The 25,703-nt window shown below is 39.8% G+C and overlaps 1 protein-coding gene across 16 annotated transcripts in view; it reads right to left on the bottom strand.

Annotated features, from left to right (window-relative positions):
• The window catches only part of Grip128 (gamma-tubulin complex component 5), a 49,192-nt gene that overhangs the window by 21,206 nt on the left and 2,283 nt on the right, over positions 1–25,703 (bottom strand). For 11 of the 16 annotated variants that reach the window (XM_076177952.1, XM_076177948.1, XM_076177951.1 and 8 more), the window contains exons 2-11: positions 21,549–21,636; positions 21,226–21,438; positions 18,440–18,664; positions 16,771–17,069; positions 13,708–13,888; positions 13,421–13,619; positions 10,907–11,039; positions 8,637–8,804; positions 4,708–4,809; positions 1,139–1,269 (exon numbers count right to left, since the gene is read on the bottom strand). In XM_076177952.1, the coding sequence (XP_076034067.1) occupies positions 1,139–1,269; positions 4,708–4,809; positions 8,637–8,804; positions 10,907–11,039; positions 13,421–13,619; positions 13,708–13,888; positions 16,771–17,069; positions 18,440–18,664; positions 21,226–21,438; positions 21,549–21,611 (1,714 nt within the window). In that variant the 5' untranslated portion in view covers positions 21,612–21,636. The remainder of the gene's footprint in view (positions 1–1,138; positions 1,270–4,707; positions 4,810–8,636; positions 8,805–10,906; positions 11,040–13,420; positions 13,620–13,707; positions 13,889–16,770; positions 17,070–18,439; positions 18,665–21,225; positions 21,439–21,548; positions 21,637–25,703) is intronic. The other 5 variants (XM_076177959.1, XM_076177953.1, XM_076177957.1 and 2 more) reach the window with 1 other exon arrangement.

Raw genomic sequence — 25,703 nt, 5'->3', positions numbered from 1 at the left:
GTGTGCAAACACTATTCAAGAATTTAAGAACAAACTTGATACTGAAAGATACAAAGATGGGTCACCACGAGCACAGCTCCCTTCCTGTATAATACAACTAGATAAATAGGTAGGTAAGGAATCATTAATTATGCACAACAAGCAAAACCATAATTGACATTTATAATTGACAGCAAATGTGCATGATGACTTATGAACTACACATCTATACCACCTCTCACCCTAACCTGAGGCTTATTTCAAAAGTGCTTAGTAATGTGGTTTCTCTCTTCGTTGTGTATTTAGTCAGTTGCGGATGTTCTGAGTCATTCTACGAACATGAAAGCTTTTCTGCAGAGTACACAAGCTGCATTTCTTCTGCAGATAAACCAAGTATACTTTCCATGGGTGTTGTATCCATCTTATTTGCCAAACAATCACACATTGTTCCAACACCTGTATCTTCACATGAATCTGAATATCCTGGTGAGAGGTATCTGTGGTCATAACTGTTCCACATGTTGGAGCCAAGTTGATCTTTGAGGGCATACACAATGACATTGCATGCACCTTTTAAGTTTAGTGACAATTGTAGGCACCTAGCATGGTTTCTGGTGATGCCGTGGCTTACTTTTTTAAATTGACCACTTCTTTTGTCTGCTTACCTTGAACAACATGCTCAGGAGATGGCAGCAATGTTCACTTTAGTATGAATTTGTTGCAAGTTCATCAATTCACTTAATTAAGCTGACAAAAAAAAAAAAAAAAAAGATACTACACTTTGGTCTTAACCAAAAGACCTACATAGAACCCAAGTAATCAGAGGGTTACCAGGTTACATGTATTTATTCCATCTATCCACTTTTCTTTGGTCTAACCCTTGTTCTCACTCCTGGCAGTACCAATTCATGAATCTTTTGAGGATATCTACTCTCATCCACTTTCATAATCAAACCACCTCAGGTTGGCCTCTTCTACATCTATTAATCCCTTCTGCACCTCAGCCCATCTACAAATCCTTTTGCTCCTTTGTCATATTTTGTAACTCCACACATACCCCTTAAAAATTTGACTTGGATAAAATATATATGCATTTATATGGAGGAAGAGGTCTTTAGTATATAGACATATAGATACTGTAGCTAAAGTGATTCCTTACCTTTACTTGGGTTCTTTACAATGCCTTTCTTCGACACCTGATGTGATGTCAATGATGCCATTAATTCCCTATTCTTCCCAACCACCACCAATGACTTTAATATGGGTACAAGAAATGGCACCACAGTCTTTCTGTAAGAACAACACATCTATCAGCAATAAATGCAAGAATGTCACAATCTGCAATAAGTACACCTTAATTACATTTTTCCCCTTTTAGTTGTACAAATTTCATGTACTTGGGTAATGCCTGACTCCAGTCAGTGCTTTCTGGACTGTTTTGGGGAGCTCCTATGGACTAGAGCCACATATCATTTGTCTATGTTAGAGTATTATTTCCACTCACAGGGGAATGATGTTACTTTTGTACTACAACTATCCCTCTTTTATACTATTCCCCTGAAACTTCTTTACCACTTTTAGAACTACAGGTAAACGTCGACTTACGATGGCATAACGTATCGATAGATCCATCGTAAGACGATTTCATCGTAAGTCGATCCCCAATTTGTGTATCACTGTTCCGTGGTCACTGTACCTAGCCTACCTGTATATTAACCACCAGAGATACTGAATATAGCCTATTAAACATGTACAGTAGTTTATTTAATTATTTTTATCCTTTTTACCATATTCAAACACTATAATATGTATTTTCAGTACGGCTTAAATCTCGCGGGCAGCAGCCAATGCCAGCCGTACGACGTGTCGTAATAATACTCGCATCATAAAATATAGTCACCGCTTATATCGATCGTTCTCTCTTTCACCCGCGAATTTTGAAAACCACAGAGAATGGGATTCAGGGCACATTTGAGAGAATGTAAAAACACAGGGGCGACTACAATAAATATAATCAAGACGCCGATATGGCAGCCTCGCGAATCCACTTGCTCCTCATGACGCCTACGTGTGCGGCACCGTATGGAAGGGGTTAAATATATCATATCGTCGTCGTCGTCGTCATCGTAAAGTCGAACAATCGTAAGTCGCGGCCATCGTAAGTCGACGTTTACCTGTACTTCATATCCACATTCAGTAATAGCTATAATATCAAATCTCTCTACACATGTTTGCAGCAAATAAATTTGATTTATCATGATTCTGTTGTTTGTATAGTAAACATTTAATTTATCCTCCCTCCACCTGATTTGGTGATTTTTTACACAGTCCCTTGCTGAACCGTTTCTATTGCCTAAACTATATTCTGATACCCCCCCCCCCCAACTCTCATGTAATTACCCTAAAAAACCCTGCAGGATGCCTACTTCTCGCTCAAGGGATTCAGCAAGGAGCCGAAATCCTCTGGATGACAAGTGCACCCTGTCCCCTGTATATAGATGATTCTTACTGCAAAAGCAATTCCAGTTGTTGACAAATGCCCATCCATTGGCCTTACAATATTTTGCCAGCCTGCAATTCATTGCAATAGCCCTGGAATGCCACATGCCTCCAACTCTATGCCTTGGAAGGATTCCACATACAACAGGAACCCCTCCCTTATTCCTAATCTTATCTAGCGCATCCCGGAACTGCGCAAACAATTCCTCACTCCCTAACTTACCTATGTCATTCCCCCCAGCACTCAAGCAAACGATGGGTTTCACACCTTCCCCGACTATACACTCTTCAATCCTGTCTCTAACATCACCTATCCCCACCCCGGGGAAACACACCTGGGTCCTATGCTTCCTATCTTTGTCGCAGAAGGCCCTATCTAAATACCTCACCTGGCTATCTCCTACAACCAAAATCTTACCTGTGGGCAGGGATCTAGTGACTGCCCTACCCTTCTTCTCTTGCATTTTCTTCATTTCTTCTTCTTGTAAACCTGCAAGAGCTTGAGTTTCTGCATTCAAGCAGGTCTGGTGAGGGCTTTTTACCATCTCTCCATGTTTTGTTTGTCACCTTTTGCCACCACCCAGGTTCCAAACATGGTTCGTCATCCATGTTTTGGGTCTTTGAGTGAAGAACTCAATTCTCCTCTTTAAGGCCTTCAACAGTCTTCTCTAAGGCAATAATTCTATTACAAAGAGATTGTACCTCTTTGGCACTGATCACTTTTTGAAGCAGCTACCCCGGCTGACCTGACCTGAGTGACGCCTACTGCTCAACATGAAGAGAGGGACAGCATAACAGAGGGACAGTCACAGTATAATAAAGTATCATTATTTCTCTATGAATAAAGATTTCCTCTACCACAGACAAAATGATGTGTGGCTCTGGTATGTAGGGGTGCCCCATATAGAACTTTACATATCAGCTGCATGCTACTGAACAGCTCTTAACCCCACAATAACATGCAACCAATACCCTAGATAAGGAGTTTTACATACAGATACATAAATACTTGGAATAGCTTAGGAAATTTAGTTCAAGCTGGAACAATACATGAATTCAAATCTAAATTTGATAAACAGAAATCAAGGATATAGACTAAGTTAGAACTGTAAATGAACTAGAGGCTACATACAGTAAATTGGAGCATAGGAGACAGGACCCAATACCCCTTTCCTGTATACTACAATTAGGTAAACATGAGAGGTACAAGAAAAAGAGAGGAGAAGCAAAATGTAAGGTGACTGTGGCAAAGAGGGGAGCTGATGTGAAATGGGATAAGAGTTTGAAAGAATTTTGAAAAGAATAAGAAGGTGTTTTGGAAAGAAATGAAAAAGGTTAGGTTTGGGGAGGCTACAGTTAGGATGCCTTTTCTAGCCCCTTCCCCATGTAGGGTGACCAGAGTGGATCCTGAATAGGGACATTTAGTTATGTAGGCTGCTGCTGAGTTGTGGCATTCTCCATCCTCATATAGGGCTACCACTAGACTACACTGCTTCCTGGTTGTGACTATGGGCTTCAAGACATCATCTCCTGCCCCCACCATCATACACCATCACTAGAGGGCTTATGGATGTTAGTTGGAAGATTGAAGTTACTGTCAGTGGGAGAGGCAGTGACTGAATACGTTGTCAGTCTTCATCGCTTCCTCACACACCACAACCAAGGGGCACCATTTGGAGATGGTTAGGTTGCAAATTATTCCCCTTCAATATGCTTTCGAATCCCATTCCAAGATCTTGCCTTCCTTCTCTAAGGTAGGAGATACGATGGAAAGGGCTGAAAGACCCCAAATTGGAATTCATAACAGGAAAGTAATACCTAACCCACCCATATTTCCATGATTGTGTTCAGTTCACCATCTAGCACTTAGACAAGACCAACCTTGCTATAGAAACAAACTGTCACATATGCAACCATCACAGAGAAGACACTGAACACCTCATCTTCCACTGTCTTACCCTGGTTATACCAAAACAACAACACAATAATTCTTCCTTGACTGATTTACGAGTCAATGCATTAGCTGTTGCTAGTTGTTTTGTGGCTGTGGTTGTGCAAGATAGATCTGGTGCAACGGACAGATTGAATGATTGAATGATTAAAAATGGACAGCAGGGAAATTATTCTCTCTGTCATACATCTTGAAGGAGTACCAATAGCAGGTACCTATTACTGTTCCCTCCTATCATGTGATAGATGCGTTTAATTTTCTGATAGAGAAAGAATTACCTGGAATGTTGATCTGGGAAGCATCCATCACTACACTTGACGTTCTTTATAATGTAAGCAGATTTCCAGTAGTTCTCATCTCCAACTGAAACATCTTTGTTCCTGAAATGATAAATTCTTTATCTATTTACATACATATACCATAGGTTTTTCCCCCTTATGAAGGAGGTAGCCAAAAAACAAAGGCATAAAAACCACTCCCACCCATTCCATTCCTATCATACTCCACTCCCCTCCACCCTCTTCCCTTCCTCTTAGCTTGGCACCTCCTGGATGATGGGTCATCCCTGGATCTTTCCCACTGCCCTGGGTCAGAAGCAGTGTCACAAGACACAGCACATCCATAGCAAAGCTGCTTCATTAAACTGGTGACCCCCGCTCTCCGTCCCTTTATCTATTTAATCCATTAAATTTCTTACAATAAAATTAGTTAATTCTTTCTGTACTTATCCTCTTACTCTGGTTGTTACTAAGCTATTCTATCCCACTCAGTGGTTTCTTTTCAGTTGGGAAGGAGTTAAACTTATATTCATTAAAGGGGCAGCTGGACAAGCATCTGCAATAATGTGAAAACTATGAACATTTCTGGATTTCTGGAAAAAAAAAAAAAAAAAAAAAAAAAAAGCATTATGATGTATTTTTGACTGCCTACATAAATCAATGAGCCCTTCTGAGTCCACTGCTGAACAAAGGCCTCCTTCATATCATCCCATGACTCGCATGACTGTACCAATCTCTGCCACGTAACTCCAGTAAACTTCTCTATCTCATCTCTCCACCTTCTGTCTGGTCTCCCTTTTTCATGTTTCTCATCTCAGTGTTCACTCAGTAACACACTCCATCACCCATCATTCTTTCTCACTAACTTTCCTGCACAATTCCACTTCCTCTCTTTTACTCCACAATATCTTTTGTTCTAGTCTGCTCTCACACAGACAGTTGGGAAGGCTTATGATTTTGATCAAGAGAATTAGGAGAGGAACAGATGAAGTAATTGGTGAAGAACAGTGTGAGATTAAGACAGGTAGGGGTTGCAAGGATCAGATTTTTGTGGTAAGGCAGATATGTAAGAAAGCTTTAGGAAAAAGTAAGGATTTTTTGGGCCTTTATGGATTTGGAAAAGGATTATGACAGGGTAGACAGGAAGGTACTGTGGGAGGTATTGCAGATATATGGGATAGGAGGAAAGCTGTTAAGAGCAGTCAAGAGTTTTTACGAGAGTAGTAGAGTCTGTGTTGGAATTAGAAATGGAGAGAGTGATTGATTTGACATAAAGGTGGGACTTCACCAGGGATGTGTTATGTTGCCTTGGCTGTTCATTTTATACATGGATGGGGTGGTGTGAAAGGTAAATGCAAGGGTAATGGGCTGGAGATTGGAAATACACACATACATACATATACCAAAGGCTTTTTCGCCTTACAAGGGAGGTAGCCAAAAAACAAAGGCATAAAAACCATTTCCACCCATCCATCCCTAATACACTCCACTCTCTACCCTCCCTCTTATCTTGGCACCTCCTGGCGATTGGAAATGGTTAAAGAAAATGGAGAAAAATGGGAGAAACCAGTTGTTACCTGCTGACGACACTGTGCTTATGGCAGGATCAGAGGAGGGATTAAGGACGTTAGTGACAGAGTTTGGGAAAGTGTGTGAAAGATGGAAGTTGAAGATAAATGTAGGTCAAAGTAAGGTGATGAGATGTACAGGGGGAGAATGTGGCTTCAATATGAGTCGAATTCTCGTGCAAAGCATCAGATGCCTATTGTACTATGCATCACACTACTTGGGTAATAAAATATAAAGTCACTGCTGTATTACTCATTCTCTTTCACTCTGAGTGATAATAAACACAGAAAACATGATCAAAGCAGTTCACAGAATTCAGACATCACTTGTGCCTCATGATGCCTATGTAGGCACCATTGTATTGAAGAGATTAAGGGAGAGACTGGAGGAAAAGAATAGTTTTAGATACTTGGGTGCAAATGTGGTGGGGAAAGGAGGTGTGGAGGTGGAGGTAGAATGTAGATTGAGAGAAGCAAGTAAATGCCTTGAGGGATTAAATAGTGTAATGAGAAATACTGCAGACGTTTGGGAATGGATGCTAAGAGGAGATTGTATGAAGGAGTGATTGTGCCAACAGCACTGTATGGGGCACAAACATGGAACATAAAAGAGGAAGAGAGGAGTTTGAATGTGTTTGAGATGAGGTGCCTGAGAAGTATGACAGGGGTTACTAGGCTGGGTAGAGTGAAAAACGAGGTGAAGAGGAGAGTGGCAGTGGAAAAGGAGTTGGGAGATAGGGTTGATGAAAGATTATTGGGATGGTTTGGACACATGGAAAGAATGAGTGAAGAAAGATTAGTAAAAGAGGTGTGGAAGGCAGAGGTGGATGGAATGAACATGAGGAAGCCAAGGATGAGATGGATGGGGTAAAAGGAGCATTGGGAAAGAGGGGAATGTCTGTTGAGGAAGGAAGGGAGAAGACAGTAGGGGTGAATTTAGAATGGTTATATATGGATGATATTGTATACATGGAAAAGAGTGGATAGGGGAAGGGGGTAAGGGTGTATGTGTGAATGATATTTTGACTCAACCTGAAGGGATTTCTTCCAGTCTTCGTTTTTTCTGCATGAGGGGATGGAGATGGGGGGTTGCCAATTAAATGAAGCAGCTTTGCAATGGGCGAGATGCAGGGATGACTCATCATCCAGGAGGAGCCAAGATAAGAGGGAGGGGGGGTGATTGGGAGTGGAGTATGTGGAGATGGAATGGATGTGAGTGGATTTTATGCCATTGTTTTTTTGCTACCTCCCTAGTAAGGGCAAAATAGCCATTGGTAAATGTATGTACTGTATATACAAAAGCTAAAAAGAGAGGTTCATTGTATTCTTTCATTGTCTTGATTAATTGATTCAACATCTGTAGATGATCTGAAGTTGATTGTCCACTTTTAAATTTTACTGAGTCTATTTGTAAGAATCCTGGAAAATATGTTGAACACATTTGATAACAAGCTAATCAGTCAGTAATTTCTAAGGTCTTTCTGATCACCTTTTTTATTCAGTAAAATCACTGTAGCTTCACTTAATCGGTGACCCTCCCCTCTCTGTCCCCTCATGCAGAAAAAGAGAAGATAGGGAGAAATCCCTTCAGGTTGCATCAAAATATCATTTACTTATACTCCCTCACCTCACCATCCCCCACCCACTCCTTTCAATGCATCACAGCATCATCCATACACAACCATTCTCCACTCACCCCTATCTTCTGTTTTCTCCCTTCCTTCCTCAACAGACATTCCCCTCTTTCCCAATGCCCCTTTCACTCCATCTATCCATCTCATCCTTGGTTGCCCTGTCATGTTCATTCCCTCCACCTCTGCCTTCCACACCTCTTTTACTAATCTTTCTTTTCATTCTTTCCATGTGCCCATGTTTTCCACATAGATACACAAATATCTGGAATACCTTTGGTGATATAGCCTGAGATGGAATGATACATGAATTCAAATCTAAATATGATAACTGGAAATCAAGGATATAGACTAAGTTGGAATTTACATGAATTTGAAGCCAGGTATGATCAATTGGAGAGGAAGAGACAAGACCCACGAAGCATTGCTCCTTACCTGTATATTATAATTAGGGAAATACAATTAGGTAAATACACACCAAGAGTCTTTTTTTCTTTATAATAAGGTGGCTAAAAATATATATACATATAATAATAACAATAATAATAATACATACATACACATACATACATATACCAAGGCTTTTTCCCCCTTACAAGGGAGGTAGCCAAAAAGAAAAAGGTATAAAACCATTCTCACCCATTCCATCCCTAAATACATTCCACCCCCCTCCACCCTCCCTCTTATCTTAGCACCTCCTGGATAATAATAATAATGATAATAATAATACCTTTTCACAAGAAACTCATCCTTGTCATCTTGAAAGTTACCATTATACTGCCAGTTGTGTATTATGCTTAAGTAATAGCGCAGTGAATGAAGGAAGAGCCGAAGCAAAACAGTTTGGCTTTTCATATCTCCAGCACTTGACAAATGCTCAAATAATGCCCTTAACAACCTGGAAGATACAAAATACTGGTGAATCTTACAACTGGAAGTGAACACAATAATTTTCAACACTGAAATTTCTAAGAAAAGAGATGAATTAGGAGGTATTCCACTTTGGGAGTTAAAGAATAAAATGTTATTTTATTTTTCAAAGGTACATACATACATACATATACCAAGGCTTTTTCCCCCTTCCAAGGGAGGTAGCCACAAAAGGAAAGGCATAAAAACACTCCCACCCATTTCGTCCCTAAATACACTCCACACCCCTCCCACCCTTCCTCTCATCTGAGCACCTCCTGGATGACGGGTCATCCCTGAACCCTGCCCACCGCCCTGGGTCAGAAGCAGTGTCGCAAGACACAGTACATCCACAGCAAGGCCGCTTCATTTAATCGGCGACCCCCCCTCTCCGTCCCCCTTTGCATATAAGGAGAGGACGGGGAGAAATCCCTTCGGGCTGCGTCAAAATTTACTCACACATACTACCCCACCCCCCACCCCCCCGCCTATTCCTCCTCATGTCGTCACAACATCATCCATATACAACCATTCTCCACTCACCTCTGTCTTCCGTCCTCTCCCTTCCTTCCTCAACAGACATTCCCCTCTTCCCCAAAGCCCCCTTCACCCCATCCATCCACCACCTCATCCTAGGACGTCCCCTCATGTTCACTCCCTCCACATCTGCCTTCCATACCTCTTTTACTAGTCTTTCGTCACTCATTCTTTCCATGTGTCCAAACCATCCTAATATTCTTTCATCAACCCTCTCTCCCAAATCCTTTTTCACCCCTGTTCTCCTCCTCACCTCCTCATTTCTCACTCTATCTAGCCTAGTAACCCCCACCATACTTCTCAGACACCTCATCTCAAACACATTCAAACTCCTTCTCTCTTCTTCTCTTATGTTCCACGTTTCTGCCCCATACAGTGCTGTTGGCACAATCACTCCTTCATACAGTCTCCTTTTTCAAAGGTGGATCAAGAAAACATACAGTAAACATCTGAAGATTGAATAGTAAATTTACCAAGACAACATAAAATTCTGAAAATATAATATAAAAGCTGGTACAGTTAACTACTGCACTCATATGCAACTACACACCAGAGATACATACATACACCAAAGGCTTTTTCCCCCTTACAAGGGAGGCAGCCAACAGGCATACAGTGAGACCTCTCATTAATGGATGTTAATTAGCTGTGTTTACGGTGTTTTCGCTGTGTTTTTGGTGCTGTTGTTTAGTGCGTGCAATCACTATGCCACCCAAAAACCACTCCAAATCAACGGATTATTCACATCAACGGACACTGTTACCCCCCTTTTAGTCCGTCAATGAGAGGTAGTACTGTAATTCCATTCCCACCCATTCTACACCCATTCACCACACCTCCCTTCCTCCCTCTCATCTTGGCTCCTCCTGGATGACAGGTCATCCCTGCATCTTGCCCATTGGTCTGAGTCAGAAGCAATGTAGCAAGACACTGGAGATAGCCACCCTAGGGCAGTGGGTGGAAAAAAAAGAAAAAGGGGGAGGGAGGGGTCATGAATGGGAGTGGATTATGTGGGGATGAAAATGGGTGGGAGTGGATTTATGTCTTTGACTTTGGCTACCTCCCTTGTAAGGGGGTAAAAATTCCATTGGTATATGTATGATAAATTGGAGTGTAGATGGGACCCAAAGTACATACATACATACATATACCAAAGGCTTTTTTCCCCTTACATGGGGGGTAGCCACAAAGAAAAAGGCATAGAAACCACTCCCACCCATTCCATTTCCTATATATTCCACTCCCCTCCACCCTTCCTCTTATCTTGGCACCTTGCTCCTTTTCTGTATACTACAATTAGGTAAAAACAATTAGATTAATACAATATTTCTCTCTTGACTGTTTTATGGGCCAATCCAATTGCTATTGCTGGATACTTGGGAGCCTTAGAGTTCCTAAAAAAGAGACTTGAAGCAACAGATTGACTAATCTATTTACAAAATATCCATCTTTGGCACAGAAATGTGTATAGGTTTCTGCTTCTGCCCTTAGGTTACAATTTAATTTACAAGTTTTCATGCTTTTTCTACTCATAACAGTACAAAGAAAACTTACCAAGTTGCTTTGGTCCAATTAGGAGCAGTGTCAATCACACTTAAACCTTCCATGTGGGCCGCATAAATGACAGCAACATCATTTATCCATGGTTTCAGTTCTTTGTTAAGCCATAAAAGTGTACAGGTTTTCTCTGAAAAATTAGAATAAATAAATCTATCCATCCACATACCAACGGCCTTTTCTCCCTTACCAGGAAGGTAGCCAAAGTCAAAATGCATATACAGTGAGACCTCTCGTTAACGGACGTTAATTAGCTGTGTTTGCGGTGTTTTTGGTGCTGTTGTTTAGTGCTGTGCAATCACTATGCCACCCAAAAACCACTCCAAATCAACTAATTATTCACATCAATGGACACCGTTACCCCCCTTTTAGTCTGTTAATGATAGGTCAATCTGTACATACTCCTACCCATTCTACTCCCTTTTCTCCTTCTCATCTTAGCTCCTCATGGGTGATGGGTCATCCCTGCATCCTGCCCACTGCCCTGGGTCATAACAATGCAGCATGACATAGCACATCCACAGCAAGGCCAGTTCACTTAATTGGTGACCCCCTCTTCCCTGTCTCCTCATGAGGAAAAATAGAATATGGGGAGAAATCACTTCAGGCTGCATCAAAATATCATTCACACATAACCACTCCTGAACCCCCAATCCCCCACTCACCCCTTTCTTTGTATCACAGTATCATCTACACACTACCATTCTCCACTCACCCTTATCTTTTACCTTCTCCCTTCCTTGCTCAACAGACATCCCCCTCTTACTCAATGCACCTTTCACCCCATCCATCCATCTCATCCTCAGTTGCCCCCTTATGTTCACTCCATCCACCTCTGCCTTCTACACCTCTTTTACTAATCTTCCTTCACTCATTCTTTCCATGTGTCCAAACTATCCCGATACTCTTTCATCAACCCTGTTTCCTATTCCATCCCCCCACTCCTCCTCACCTCCTTGTTTCTCACTCTATCCAACCTTGTAACCCATACCATATTTCTCAGATATTTCATCTCAAACACATTTAAAATTTTCCTCTGCCTCTCTCAAATTCCATGCCTCTACCCACTTACAGTGCTGTCAGCACAATCATCTCTCCAAATAATCCCCTGTTTGTATCCATTACCAAATGTCTATTTCTCATTACACTTTTTAATTCCCAAGGCACTTACTTGCTTCTCTCAATCTATAATTTACCTCCACCTTCACTCACCCCGCCTACTCCCCACCACATGTGACCTCAAGTACCTAAAGCTACCCACTTCTAAATAAAATAAATAACCTTAAAATGTGTGTACATTTAGATAATTTACCTAAGCAAAGTCTCTCCATCTTGCTTATATCCTTCACTCTGTGTGGGAACCATACCACTGACACACATTCTAGTCTTAGACAAATCAGAGTGGTCTTCATAGTCTTGGATCACAAGTTGGATTTCTGACTAATAAAATAGCCTCCCATATGAGAGCTCAGAGCTCAAACATGGCTTGATCTATAGGTAATGCTGATCTCTCTCTCTCTCTCTCTCACAAACACACACAACTCCTTGCCCACCAGTGTTGTTCCAGCTTGCATGTGCGGTGATGCCAATTCCCCTCACCCCTGCCTAGTCCTGAGTAAGGTTCAAATTCAGATAGTTGAATTATTGGTCAAGAACAGTACAACTGCACCATCAAGCTGATTGTGTGGCACAGGTGGTAGATTATTGTTTATGCTTGAGTAGTATACTGCTGGCATTTCCCCCCACCCCCATTCAGCTGTTTGTGCAATACAAAAATATGTTCAGGTTGGGAGTAGGGTTGAGGACTCTAGCACAGAACTATGTTCCTATAATTTTCACACAACTCATGGGAGGACTTTGGTTTCAGAAATAAAAGACCAATTGACTGATAAAATTATGGGTAAATTCAAAAGTAGGAATGATAGCTGACGAAAAAGACCTCATGAGTGTTGCTCCTTTCCTACATATCACAATTCAGTAAATACTCTCTTCATTTTCAACCCTCATACATGCCCTACTAATCCAAGAACTTCTGACTACCTCTAAAAGATTTCCCCCAATTCCATACATTTGAAATACATTCCACAACACCAACCAACCATATCATATGCCTTCACTAAGTCTATGAAAGAAAAAATTCCAATATATCCTTACCACAAAATAATATATGCATACTCCCTCTCCTAAAACCAAATCATTCTTCCCCAATTACTCCTGTTCCCCTCCTAGTCCTTTCTCAATACCTACCCATGAACCTTAATGAACTACACTCCTAATTATCTCCCTTGCACTTGTATAATGGAACTATACATGCACTCCTCCAATCCATCAGTACACTTCCTTCCCTTGAACATGTTAAACAGTCTCACTAATGATTCCACTAAAACCATCACATTCTCCATGATGAACATTCAAACCAGGTACCTTTTTGGCTTTCTAGCATTGGAGTAGTAACTCCTCAAAGAATCATTAACAAATAAATTTTTCTGTAATACAGGAATTCTAACTTACCTTGGGCTTTCAAATCTTTTTCCAATTTGCTAAGATGTTCAAGAAATTTTTGGCTCCACAGATTTAGACCTTGAGCATATGAAAGATAAGTGGAGGGAAAATTATATATTTCATGGTTTGTCCTTTTTATAAATTTGTTAATTTCTTCAAGTTTCTGTACTGTTGGCATTATTGTGGATAAATAGCTTCTAAATGCATTCTGGAAGAAGAAGAAAAAAATTAAATTAGGATAAAAGGTAGATAATTCCATACACCATATATTACATTCATGTTTCAGTCTGAATTACCTGAACAAGACTAGATATTGTAATGTTGCTCCTCATTATAAAAACACCATTGGTATCCTTGGTTATGAGGAAGCTCTCCGCAGGTTTCATTAATACCCATAGGATTTCACGCATCACAACCCACTCACTAACGAGTTTAGGAGCTGGTTTATCTACGGCATGCCACTTCTGATTTTCTTCCCTGAAATATCATTACATCTTTATGTTAGCAACTAAAACCACTGTGCATCTTTGAATGTACATACAAACATATACCAACAGGTTTTACCTACTTACAAGGGAAGTATCCAAAGTCAAAAGTCATAATTCTACTCCTAACCATTTCACTCTCACTCACCACCTCTCCCTCCCTCCCTTCCTCTCATCTTAGGACCTTATGGATGATATGTCATCCCTTAATGTTACCCATTGCCCTGGGTCAGAAGCAATGTAACAAGACACAGCACATCCACAGGCTTCATTTAATCAACAACCCCCTTCTCCATCCTCTCATGCAGAAACATTGAAGACAAGGAGAAATCCCTTCGAGCCGAGTTAAATATATCATTCACACATAATCACTCCCTAACCCCCCATTCCCCTCCTATTCCTTCCATACATCACAGTATCATCCATATACAGCCATTCTCCACTCATCCCATCTTCTGGCTTCTCCCTTCCTTAACAGACATTTCCCTCTTGCTCAATGCCCCTTTTACCCCATCCATCTCATCCTTGGTCACCCCTTCATTTTCACTCCAACTCTGCCTTCCACACTTCTTTTACTAAATTTTCTGTGTCCAAACCATCCCAATACTTTCATCAACCCTATCTCCCATACCCTTTTCCACCCCTGGTCTCCTCCTCATTCCTCACTCTATCCAACCTTGTAACCCATACCATACTTCTTAGATATTTCATCTCAAACTTCCTATCTTATGTTTCATGCCTCTGCCCCATACAGTGCTGTTGGCACAATCACCCTTCACACAATCTCCTCTCATTACACTTTTTAACCTCTGGACCCCATCTGGGATATTAGCTACATGTTCTTGTGGGGTTAAAAGATGCTAAATAGCCTGCAGCTGATACTTTAGGATCTATATGGGGTGCCTCTATGGACCAGAGCCACACATCATTTTGTCTATGGTAGAGGAAATCTCTATTCATAGAGAAATGATGATAATTTATTATACTGCAACTGTCCCCCCACTCTCATTACTGTCCTGTACCATTTCTCTGAATATTTTTTTTTCTCATTTTGCTAAACCCTGTGGTGGGGGAGAAGAATACTGCCACCAAGTATTAAAAAAAAAAAAAAAAAAAAAAAGGAAGAGTGCAGATAGAGATATGATAATGGTGTCCTGATTATATATTTATTTTGTAGATGTAGTGGAGTGACCCCCATATTCTGTGATCAGGCTTGATTGCATTTTCTGTGGTTATGCACATTCAGGAAGAAAGATGAGAGAATGGGAAGTATTACAGCTGTAACTTTATATCTTATAATGTGCATATTATGATGTATCATCAAATTATCAGACATTAGGCAGCCAGAGCCTTTCGCATGAATATTCAACTCATAATGAAGAATAAGTAAAAATTATGTACTTCACTGTTTCAGAGACAATAAAAGTTTATATGAGAAGATATACCATATTTTTCGGACCATAAGGCGCTTCGTACCATAAGGCGCACCCGTAATTTGCTATTCCCCGTCCTTACATAAGGCGCGCCTGACCATAAGGCACACCTGGTCTCGTCATCAGATAATCATGTATATGCGAGTGCATTCAGAACTGAACATTTTCGTTGTTGAATGAGAAAAATCGGTTGGGATTTAGCAAAATTACACAAATAAATGATGTATTTCTTTATTTTGGTCAGTGAAATCAGACCACCTCCATGGACAGTCTGCCCTGCCAATACCCCTAAAAAACAACAAACACGTTATGGGTATTGTGGGGAATAAAACCAACATTAACAGTTTTATTCCCGTAATTCTCTATTCACAAAACACAAGATTTATTACAAATGGTGGTAAATTTTTAGTTTTGACCATAGGTGCAATATAGAAATAGAAAATTAATTATTAATTTTGTAAATTATAATGTATCAACGAAATATGCAATTTTGTGAGCGCAATTAAAATACAAAAAAGGTGCTAAACAGATTTTGTAAGTATCGAAGTTGTGTCGGACGAATGGTACGCCATGTTTGTTATGATAGATGCCGACATCGAAGAAATGAAAGGATGATTTCGTCTAACCTAACCTGTGTTTAATAAATCATTACCTGCAAATTAAATGTCATCCGGCTCGTCCTCATTGTCGTCGTCGTGAGAGACGTTGGCGGGCTTTTCAACCACTCTCTCAGCTTGCGGGGTATACAAAGTTCTTGCAGCTTGAAGGAATGCATGTATCTCCGCTCCATAACTTTCCTTCAAGAAAATGTACCTGGCGAGGTACTGTCGGAAGTACCGAGGCCGTCAATTGACAGACGACAAGATGGCATCCCGATCCTATGCTACCGACTTAATTCATTAGTATATTTGCTTGTAGCAAGGTATTTTTTATTTTCATTTCCGCCCACAAAATTGCATATTACGTTGATACATTTTAATTTAAAAAATCAATAATTAATTTTCTATTGCTATATTGCGCCCATGGTCGAAACTAAAAAATACCCAAATGACTACAGTTGGAGTGGAGCGAGACTAGACCAATGCAAAATGGCTGTCTGCGTTATGGACGTTATCATATCATAGCCATGATAGCATGAATGAATGCGGTGGCATGGACTCGAAAACTGTCGAAGTTTTCGCAATTTTCTTGTCAAGATACATGCATCTTGGTTATAACTTGGTTGTAACTTTTGCTATGCCTATGCACTGTCGCCGTCAGCAGGCTAGCTACGAAACGTTTCAAAATAGTATGTCACTGTCCGAGGCATTTTTTTTGCACTGAAGCCACACATAAGGCGCACCACCTGATTTTGGCAGATTTTAAGGATTTTGCCCGCGCCTTATGGTCCGAATAATACGGTAATGAAATTCCTAAGTCATAAATGACAAATAATAATTACCATAATTTTGAAACCATGTTGGGATCTTTGTTGAACTGCATAGATGTAGCACCACTGTCCTTTTCACACCAGAACCGTGGCTGTAAATTAGCTTCTAACCATGACTGTGCACGGTGACTACTTTCCTTTGTCACTGTACCAACAGTGGATGCACCACCATGGGCCAGCCCGGTTTTCGATGTTTCTCCTTCTGGGACTGCTGGTAGTAGTAGTGTACACTGTGAAACATCACTCTGAGTTCTTGAGATTGACAGAGGTCCAAAGACATTCCCTTCATCTTCTTCATCACTTGACCAGTCCTTGATAATAATAATAATAATAATAATAATAAAAAAAATCTATTAATATACAAAAATTCAATATTTCATCAACAAAGATCACAGCATTTTTCAACACAAGAAAATATAAGCATTTTTCATAAAAAAAAATCATCTGAGGCAATTAGAAGATTCTCCACAAAAAGCAAATAATATGTATATTACTTTGCTCCCCTTCTACTTAAGGTCACTTCCCATTACATTTGTATTTCTGTCTATCTATATACCAAGGGTCTTTTTCCCTTTATAAGTGAGATACCCATCCAAGGCATGCACCCACCCTTCAGTCAATTTATATGGAAATTGTAGCATAATGGAAGACACATGAGGATAGTAGTAAAGGATAAGATGTCATGATAGAGAACAGTTACTATTGGAGTTCCACAAGGCTCAGTGCTTGCACCAATGTTGTTTCTTATCTATGTCAGTGACATAATAGTAGATACAACAAGCTATGCTAACATGTTCATAGATGATGCAAAAATCATGAAAAAATCGAAAAACCAGGAGGACAGTACTCGTAGGCTATTACAAAATCATCTAGACACTATTTTTGCATGGAGCCAAGAATGAGAAATGAATTTCAATACAAAAAATGCAAAGTAGTGAAAATGGGCAATTGCTGCAAAAGACCATCTTTAAACTATTTAGGAAGTGAACCCATTACAAAACCAAATAAGGAGAAAAATTTGGGAGTGTTGATACAAGACAACCTGTCACCTGACAGTCATATCAGCAGGATTGTGGGAGAGACATATGGATTGCTGCAGAAGATTTAAGTGGCTTTTCACTATAGATATGGATGGAGAAAAAAAAAAATCAGAACTCCAATCCACACATGACTGGTACATGTGTCAGTGGTATGGTCCTCACACAGAGTAAAGGATATAGGCAAGATCAAGAGAATACAAAGGGCAGCAATCAAACTGTTCCCCAGCCTGGCATAAGGAATGAGGAAAGACCAAAGTACTGGGTCTGCCAACTTTGAAAGATTAAACAAAAAGTGGTGATATAATTACAGTATTCAGGTCATTAAAGGGGAGATTACACTGAAAGAAGAGATCTCTTAATTTAGGATAGGAGGGCCAAGAACATGAGAACAAATTTAGGAAGACTACATATAGATACACAAATATGTATGAGTAAGAAAATTGGTATATGGATACGTAGCTAGATGCTTCTCAATGTTTATGTATCTAGGAACTTTCTCCATCTGTTATGTACCTGTACGGCATTGTACCCCAACCCATCAACTTCCATTAGTGAAGAACCCTCAGTCAAATGGCTATGCAAGTCTAACTTCAACAAGAAAAAGGGAAATGAAGAGAGAACTTCCAAGAATACCAACATACTGATAAAGATTCATCTTTTCTACTGGATAACTCTTCATTGTCTTCTTTGAGGTATGCTCCCCAGTCAAAATCCTCCTTCACTTCATCCTCTTGAACTGCATATGAAGAGGCCAAGTCAACTTCAATAACTTCATGTGGGTTATCTTGTGGTGATCCTTGAAGGAATTTGGTTGGATTGTTGCTTAAATGTAGAAGAAGGGATAACAAAGACCACTGAATATCCAGCTGAAAAAGAGAGGAAAAAAACAAATAAATAAATGAAAAAATATATATACATATATTATATACATACACATACACAAATATATACATCAAATTACAAAGAGGTACAGGTCTGACAAAACTTTATACTCCATAATCATTTCTGGGTTATTGAAAATAATTTCTACTGAACAATCTCCCGAAAAAGCAAGAATTTTCGTCATATCTTTATAAAAACAAATGAGAGATAAAAAATTTATAAAATCTCTTATATTTATGGTCCACAACTATAGAAAAAGCCATGCAGATCAAAATCACAACATGAACAAAATTGACCCAAATCAATTTATCACAGCAGTGATGCATATTAAAAGTCCCTTTCCTACTTACAAGAGGGGAGACAAGCCAAGGCATACATCTACCCTTTACCCATCCCACACCCACCAAACACACTTTTATTTGTTCCTTTTATCTCAGTTCTTTAGGGATGAAGAGCCATCCCTACCCCACACCCACTACCCAGGTCAGATGCAGTGCAGGAAGAAACAACACATCCACAACAGGGCTTTGCTGCTAAAGCTGGTTTACCACAACTGCTTCATTACATTCCAACTCTTCCCCACTCATCAACTCAAGAATTTACAGAGCAGATAACAAATCCCTTTGGGCCACATCAAATTACCATCCATTCACACCTATCTCTTTCCCTCTCCCTTTCCTGCTCAACAGATTATCCCCTTGTACCTAAGGCCACCCTCCATTCCATTTTTGGTCTTCACCTTAAATTCATTCCATCCACCTCTGCCTTAAAATCCTTTGCTTGTCTTTATTTACTCTTTTCATATGCCCAAACCATCCCAGTAATCTTTGATCAACTATATTAGCTTTCTTTCCAGCTTTGCTCTCTGCCTTCAATTCCCCATTTTTCACTTCACTTTATCCATCCCCAAATCCCTACCATACTTCTTAACACTTCACCTCAAACACATTTAGATTCCTCCTTTCTCCCATAAGTTACAAGTTTTTGCCCTATACAATGTCATGGGCACATTCACCCTTTTGTAAGCCTCCTCTTTCTATTCACCCTCAGATACCAATTTCTAATGATATTTTTCATTCCCACAAGACACTTGTTTCCCTTACTCTATAATTTACTTCCACCCTCACTCCATTTCCTGTTACATTTCTTGTATCTAACTATATACCAAAGGCCTCTTCCCCTTATAAGGGAAATGACCAGTCAAGGCATGCACCTGCCCCTACTCATTCCACTCTCATTTGTTCCCTAATCTTAGCCCCTTGTGGATGAAAGATCATCGCCATTTCCTGCCCGGGTCAGAAGCAACACAGTAAAACAGCACATCCACAGCTGGACCAACCACTTCACAGTGACCCTCCCTCCTTGTCCCCTCTTGTGAAAAAAAGAGGATAGAAGAATTCCCTTTGGGGTGTGCCAATGGCTTTATTCTTAAACATTGTGTTTGCTATCATTACCTCCCTTTCTAGACACATCTCTACACTATGATTTTAACCTGGCATCCCAAAATTCCCTACTATTCCATCTATAAACTCATCCCCTACAATAGCATCAAGATCCTCAACACCACTTTGCTATCACCCAACACCACCATATTCATAATGCTCCCAAACCTCTCTAAGTACTCATTTAAATCTATCCAAAAAGCCTCCCTTTCCTCTTCATTTTTCTCACTATCAGGTCCACATCCACATATAAAACATCTCCCATCAGTTTCATCTTCACCCATATTAACATTGAAGACACTTTCCTCCACTCTACCACATACTTCCCTGTCTCATCACCAGCAGAGCTATTCCTTCCCTCCTTCAGCCCTTCATCACTCCCAACACTTTTCCTACCACATTCCCAAACTCAAAATCACCCCCCTTTCAACTTAGTTTCATAACATATCCATCTTCCTTCGCACAAACATTTAATGGCCCAAATTTTGGGGTTCTGGTTTGAGTTCTCCTCTAAGACCCTTTATGCCTTGACTTCTCATAGAATGAAGATACAGAGTGCAGGACCCATGGGCCCATCACTCTCTTCCACTTTGTTGCCTTTTATGACATGCATGGAACAATGGTGGCAGAATTCTTTTTTCCCCCACTACCACAGAGGAAAGATAATGTATAGCAATAGAGCTGGTACAGTTTAGGGAACAGCATAAATGAGGGACTGTAGTAGTACAAAAGTAGCACTGTTCCTCTATGAGTAGAGATTTTATTCCAACATAGACAAATGATGACTCCAGTCCATAGAGACAACTGCCATGCAATCACTACTTGTATCTACATTCCATAATTATATTGCCCTCTTTAAATTTTCCCTTTAACACCTCTATGACTCCACTTCTTCAGCATAGTTCTATCTCCAAGGATAAAAGGGCTGGTTATTGGTCACAAAATACTAAATCTACTTCACAATTAATGGGTTTTGTCATGGCCCAGCACCTTAAACAGGGGCAACTTTAGTATTCCAACGTCTTTTACACATATCAAAGTACTCTACATTTGGAAAGGATTCAATAACAGATAATTAACTGATGGATTCACATAAAACTCACCACAGTATGATCCTTAAAAAAAGGTGATTTGAGAAACCGTTGAGTTAGTTTCTTTAAATTTTCTGCTCTGTTATGTTGCCCATGTACACAGAATTTAAGAATAAGACCATCAAGAGATCGCCGTACAGCATGGCTATTCACATCCAAACAATGATGATAAAGAAGATTTGACAAAACATACTGTTCACATCGAAAGAAGTTTTCTTCATCCTCCTGATTGTAAAAAGAAAAGTATTCATGGATCAAGTTCAACAATAATTCATTTTTGTCTTGGGTAGCATCAGGTTAATAAATATCACTAAACAAACTATATAGTAGCATACCTTAAAGCCAGAGAGATGAGTAATAAGCTCTTTTGCTAAGGGTTCATATTTCCGATACGTCATTCTGACAAACTATGGTATTCTGGTACTGAAAAAAGAACAAGTTAATAAGTAATAATAACAACAATAATAAAAATAATGATAATAACAATAATAATAATAATAAATAGAAATAAAATAAATAATGACAATAGCCACCCTTGAGAGTGGTAAGAATACCAAGGAACAGGTTTGGTTGCCTGGGCTAAGTACCAAAGCCCTTACCCAAAATTACGCCTTAACATTTATTTCAGCACTTATGCAAAAACTGGGTCCACCTCACTTGCACAACACTTACTGACATAATATACTACACATACACCTGGATCTATTCTTTACATCCACCCCTGATCTCACTCTGACCTCCCCACCCACACCCCTATCCTTGTCTTTCCCTCTATCTCCACCCTCCCCCCATCCACCTCAACCCTGATCCTAATCCCCAACACTGTGCAGCAACCTCCAACACATACAGAACACACAGTATCTACACATTACAATTAAACATTAATGGTATTAATATGAAAAAACACAAACTCAAACAACACATCATATACACTGCCATCATACAAGAAACAAAACTCCAACACTCACAAAAAACACCCACAATACAGGCATGATGGCAACAGTAGAGGACTCATCACCTAAACCAATCTTTCTGCTTCGTGGACACAACTTCCACCACCAAAATTCTCCTCCCTCCCAAGGACAGCATCACTGAAACCCAATCAATCCAAATCTGAAGAAAGTCCCTTCAGCCAACAACACTTGATCAATTCTACTATAAATAGATACAATCAAGTCAAGCACTAACCACAGTCCCATCCTCCCACCCTTCACCCACTCCACACTGATGATTTCCCTTATTTCTTAGCCCCTTGTGGATGAAGGCCTATCCCTGCCTCCTGCACAATGCCTGGTTAAAAAGTAATGCAGCAAGAAGAAGCTGTACCTGGTTTACCTCTTCAGGAAAGTACAAGATACAAGAGTTGTTTGAGACTTAAATACTGTTAAGATGAAAGGGAGCAGGAACATGGGTAGAGGACAGGCAATATTCCGTCACTCAGGGCAGGGTCAGAAGGAAGAGGGGTGCAAGGTCAGAAGGGGTAGGGGTGTGAGGTCAGAGGAGGGAGGAATGCGGGGTCAGAAGGAAGGGGGAGCGGGGTCAGGAGGGTGAAGATTCTTAACCAAACAACTCACAGCTAGATGTGAGATTATGTCTGGAGGCTATTGTCCTTTGGAGATGTTAAGGTTTGGACATTCTTCAATTAAGGCAGATTCAACAATTTTCCTCCTGAAACCACAATTAGACTTGAACACTAATTTAGGTACTTTTTTTTTTAGAAGTGCACACATACACAATACAGCATTAGAAAATTGGATATTAATTTTGTATATTATAATACATCATTGTAATACCCATTTTTCTAGGCAGAATGAAGCTGCATTGACTCCTTTGGATGTCAGCTTTGTTTTCATAAATTCGGAGGTCGAAGATGATAATGACCCTGATGACCTCTAGAATTATAAGTACCGCATTACTAAATGCAGGTTAAGTTAAATACGTAGGTTAGGTTAGGTTAGAATACATGAATTTATCACTTTAATTTCTTCGACCTCCACATCTACCAAAACAAAGATGGCATCTCAAGCTGTTGAAGCGGCTATGTTTGTTTGTGTATTGCTTTTAGCAACTTTTTCTGTTATTGATTTCCACCAAGAAAAAAGTATATTACACTGATATATCATAATTTACAAAATTAATATTTTTCTATTGCTATATTGTGTAGGTGTGCAGTTCTAAAAATTTACACCTAATTTAATCTTATCTCAGTTAAAACAATGATTTTTGTTGTTGACATATTGGAACACAGCTTAACTTTCTTGGTTCATATATCTAATGAATCTTTTGTATTTGGATAATCTGGTGTTCAGGTCCCTGCCAGTTTGATCAAGGTACACTAGATCCCAATCCCAATAGTGTACACTATAAATTCCCAGAGCCTCAGCTACACTTGATCTTTGATGGATATTGACAATTTGTTTATGTATGGTGTTGGTGTAATGATAGGCCAGTGTGATGTGATTCTTGGGGATTGAATTAATAGAAGGATTAATGGAGTTACAATAAGGGATTTTAAAATGTATTTGTATGAGGGTTGTGTGGTGGGAGCAGAAATTTTATAATAGCTGGCTCTGGCCTTCCTGAGGGCTTGATCCAGGAACCACAACAGAATGGACATCAATTCACTAGAATCAGTACAGAGAAATGATATATGGACTCAGAAATTTGCTTTACGAAGAGAGGCTTGGGCACTTTAACTTACACTCTCTGGAAAGACGCAGAGTGCGGGGTAATCTAATAGAGGTGTTCAAGTGGATCAAAGGCTTTAACAAGGGTGATGCAAACAAGGTCATCATATTAAAACAACAGGGCAGGACTCGCAGTAATGGTTATAAACTGGACAATTTTAGATTTAAGAAGGAAATAGGCAAGAATTGGTTTACTAATAGGGTGATCGACAAATGGAATAAACTTAATAGCCATGTAGTAAGCTCTGAAACTATCAGTTGTTTTAAGAAACGATTAGACAACTTTATGGATGGGGATGGATATGGGGCTGCCTAGTGTAGGCTTTATGGTCTCTTGCAGTCTCCTTCGTTCTTATGTTCATTTGTCTATCATTACCCCAACACCATACATAAACAAATTGTCAATGTCCACCAAAGATTAAGGGGACTCAAGGCTCCAGGAATTTATAGCTTAACCTATTGGCATTGTGATCAAGTGTACCTTGGTCAAACCGGCAGGGACCTGAACACCAGATTATCAGAACACAAAAGATTAATTAGATATGCCCAAGAAAGTTCAGCCGAGTTGCAATATATCAGCAACAAAAACCATTGTTTTGACTAGGATAAGGCTAAATTAGTGTTTAAGACTAATTGAACTTTTTGAAGAATGTCCAAACCTTAACATCTCTAAAGGACTATGGTCTCTGGTCTGGATATAATCTCACATCTAGCTGTGAGTTGTTTGGTTAAGAATCTTCACACCTCCTTACCCTGCTCCCCCCCTTCTGACCCCACATTTCTCCCCCCTCTGACCTCACACCCCTACCCTTTCCGACCTCGCACCCCTCTTCATTCTGACCCTGCCCTGAGTGACGGAATGTTGCCTGTCCTCTGCCCATGTTCCTGTCCCTATTTCATCTGAACAGTATTTAAGTCTCAAACAACTCTTGTTTCTTGTATTTTCCTGAAGAGCGCTATAGTTATTAGCCGAACCGAAATATAGAAGTTTAACTTTCTCCTTAGTTTCCTACTTAATCCCGACTGAGGGCTCTTCGTGCGTTTCACAAATGAAATGTGCAACTACATTTCGTCCCAGTGATATAGATATGGATAGATAGATAGACTTTATTTGGCAATGAATCAATGTACATGAAGTGCAAATAATGACAAGAACACACAGTTCGGAATAATAAATCAAATTGCCGAGGATAACACAAAAAGCATGTACATTTATTTCCATTGTGGTCCTCATCAGATTGTTATTCTACACTAATTCACACTGACAACATACGTAGGGGGTTAAGGGGACCATAGACAATGAGTAATAGTAATACCAGTCAAAACACATATGACACATAAACATTGTTATAGTTTAGCTAATATTACTAAAATGTTTGTACACATAGGAATATTGAGACCAAAAATTTGAGCACCACCACAGAAAGGAACATTGCAATAAGCAAAGGAACAACAAAATAATATTAAACTGTAACAAAACAGTATGAGTGAGTACTATATCAGAGTAGTACCATTAATGATATACTGCATTATTCTACAGCTGTATCAACATGTATGAGCGAGTCCTATATAAGAGTAGTACCATTAATGATATATTACAATATTCTACATCTGTAACAACATGTAATTATAGTGAATGCTACACTGCAGCTAGGGTCACCTATTAATTAAATCTAACATTTAACCTGAATCTCAGGACAGAGTGGGCAATTAGTATGAGCACTAGGGAGTAGTACATTATAACCTGAAGCATCAGGGGTAGGGTACAGGGGACCAGTACTCAAATGAGTAAAACAACAAGGA

Source organism: Oratosquilla oratoria, chromosome 41 (assembly GCF_046742065.1).
Source record: "Oratosquilla oratoria isolate Oo_2021 chromosome 41, ASM4674206v1, whole genome shotgun sequence".
In the NCBI taxonomy this organism is placed as follows: domain Eukaryota; kingdom Metazoa; phylum Arthropoda; class Malacostraca; order Stomatopoda; family Squillidae; genus Oratosquilla; species Oratosquilla oratoria.
Note: the sequence above shows the minus strand (reverse complement) of the source record. Positions and strands in the feature narration are given on the sequence as shown.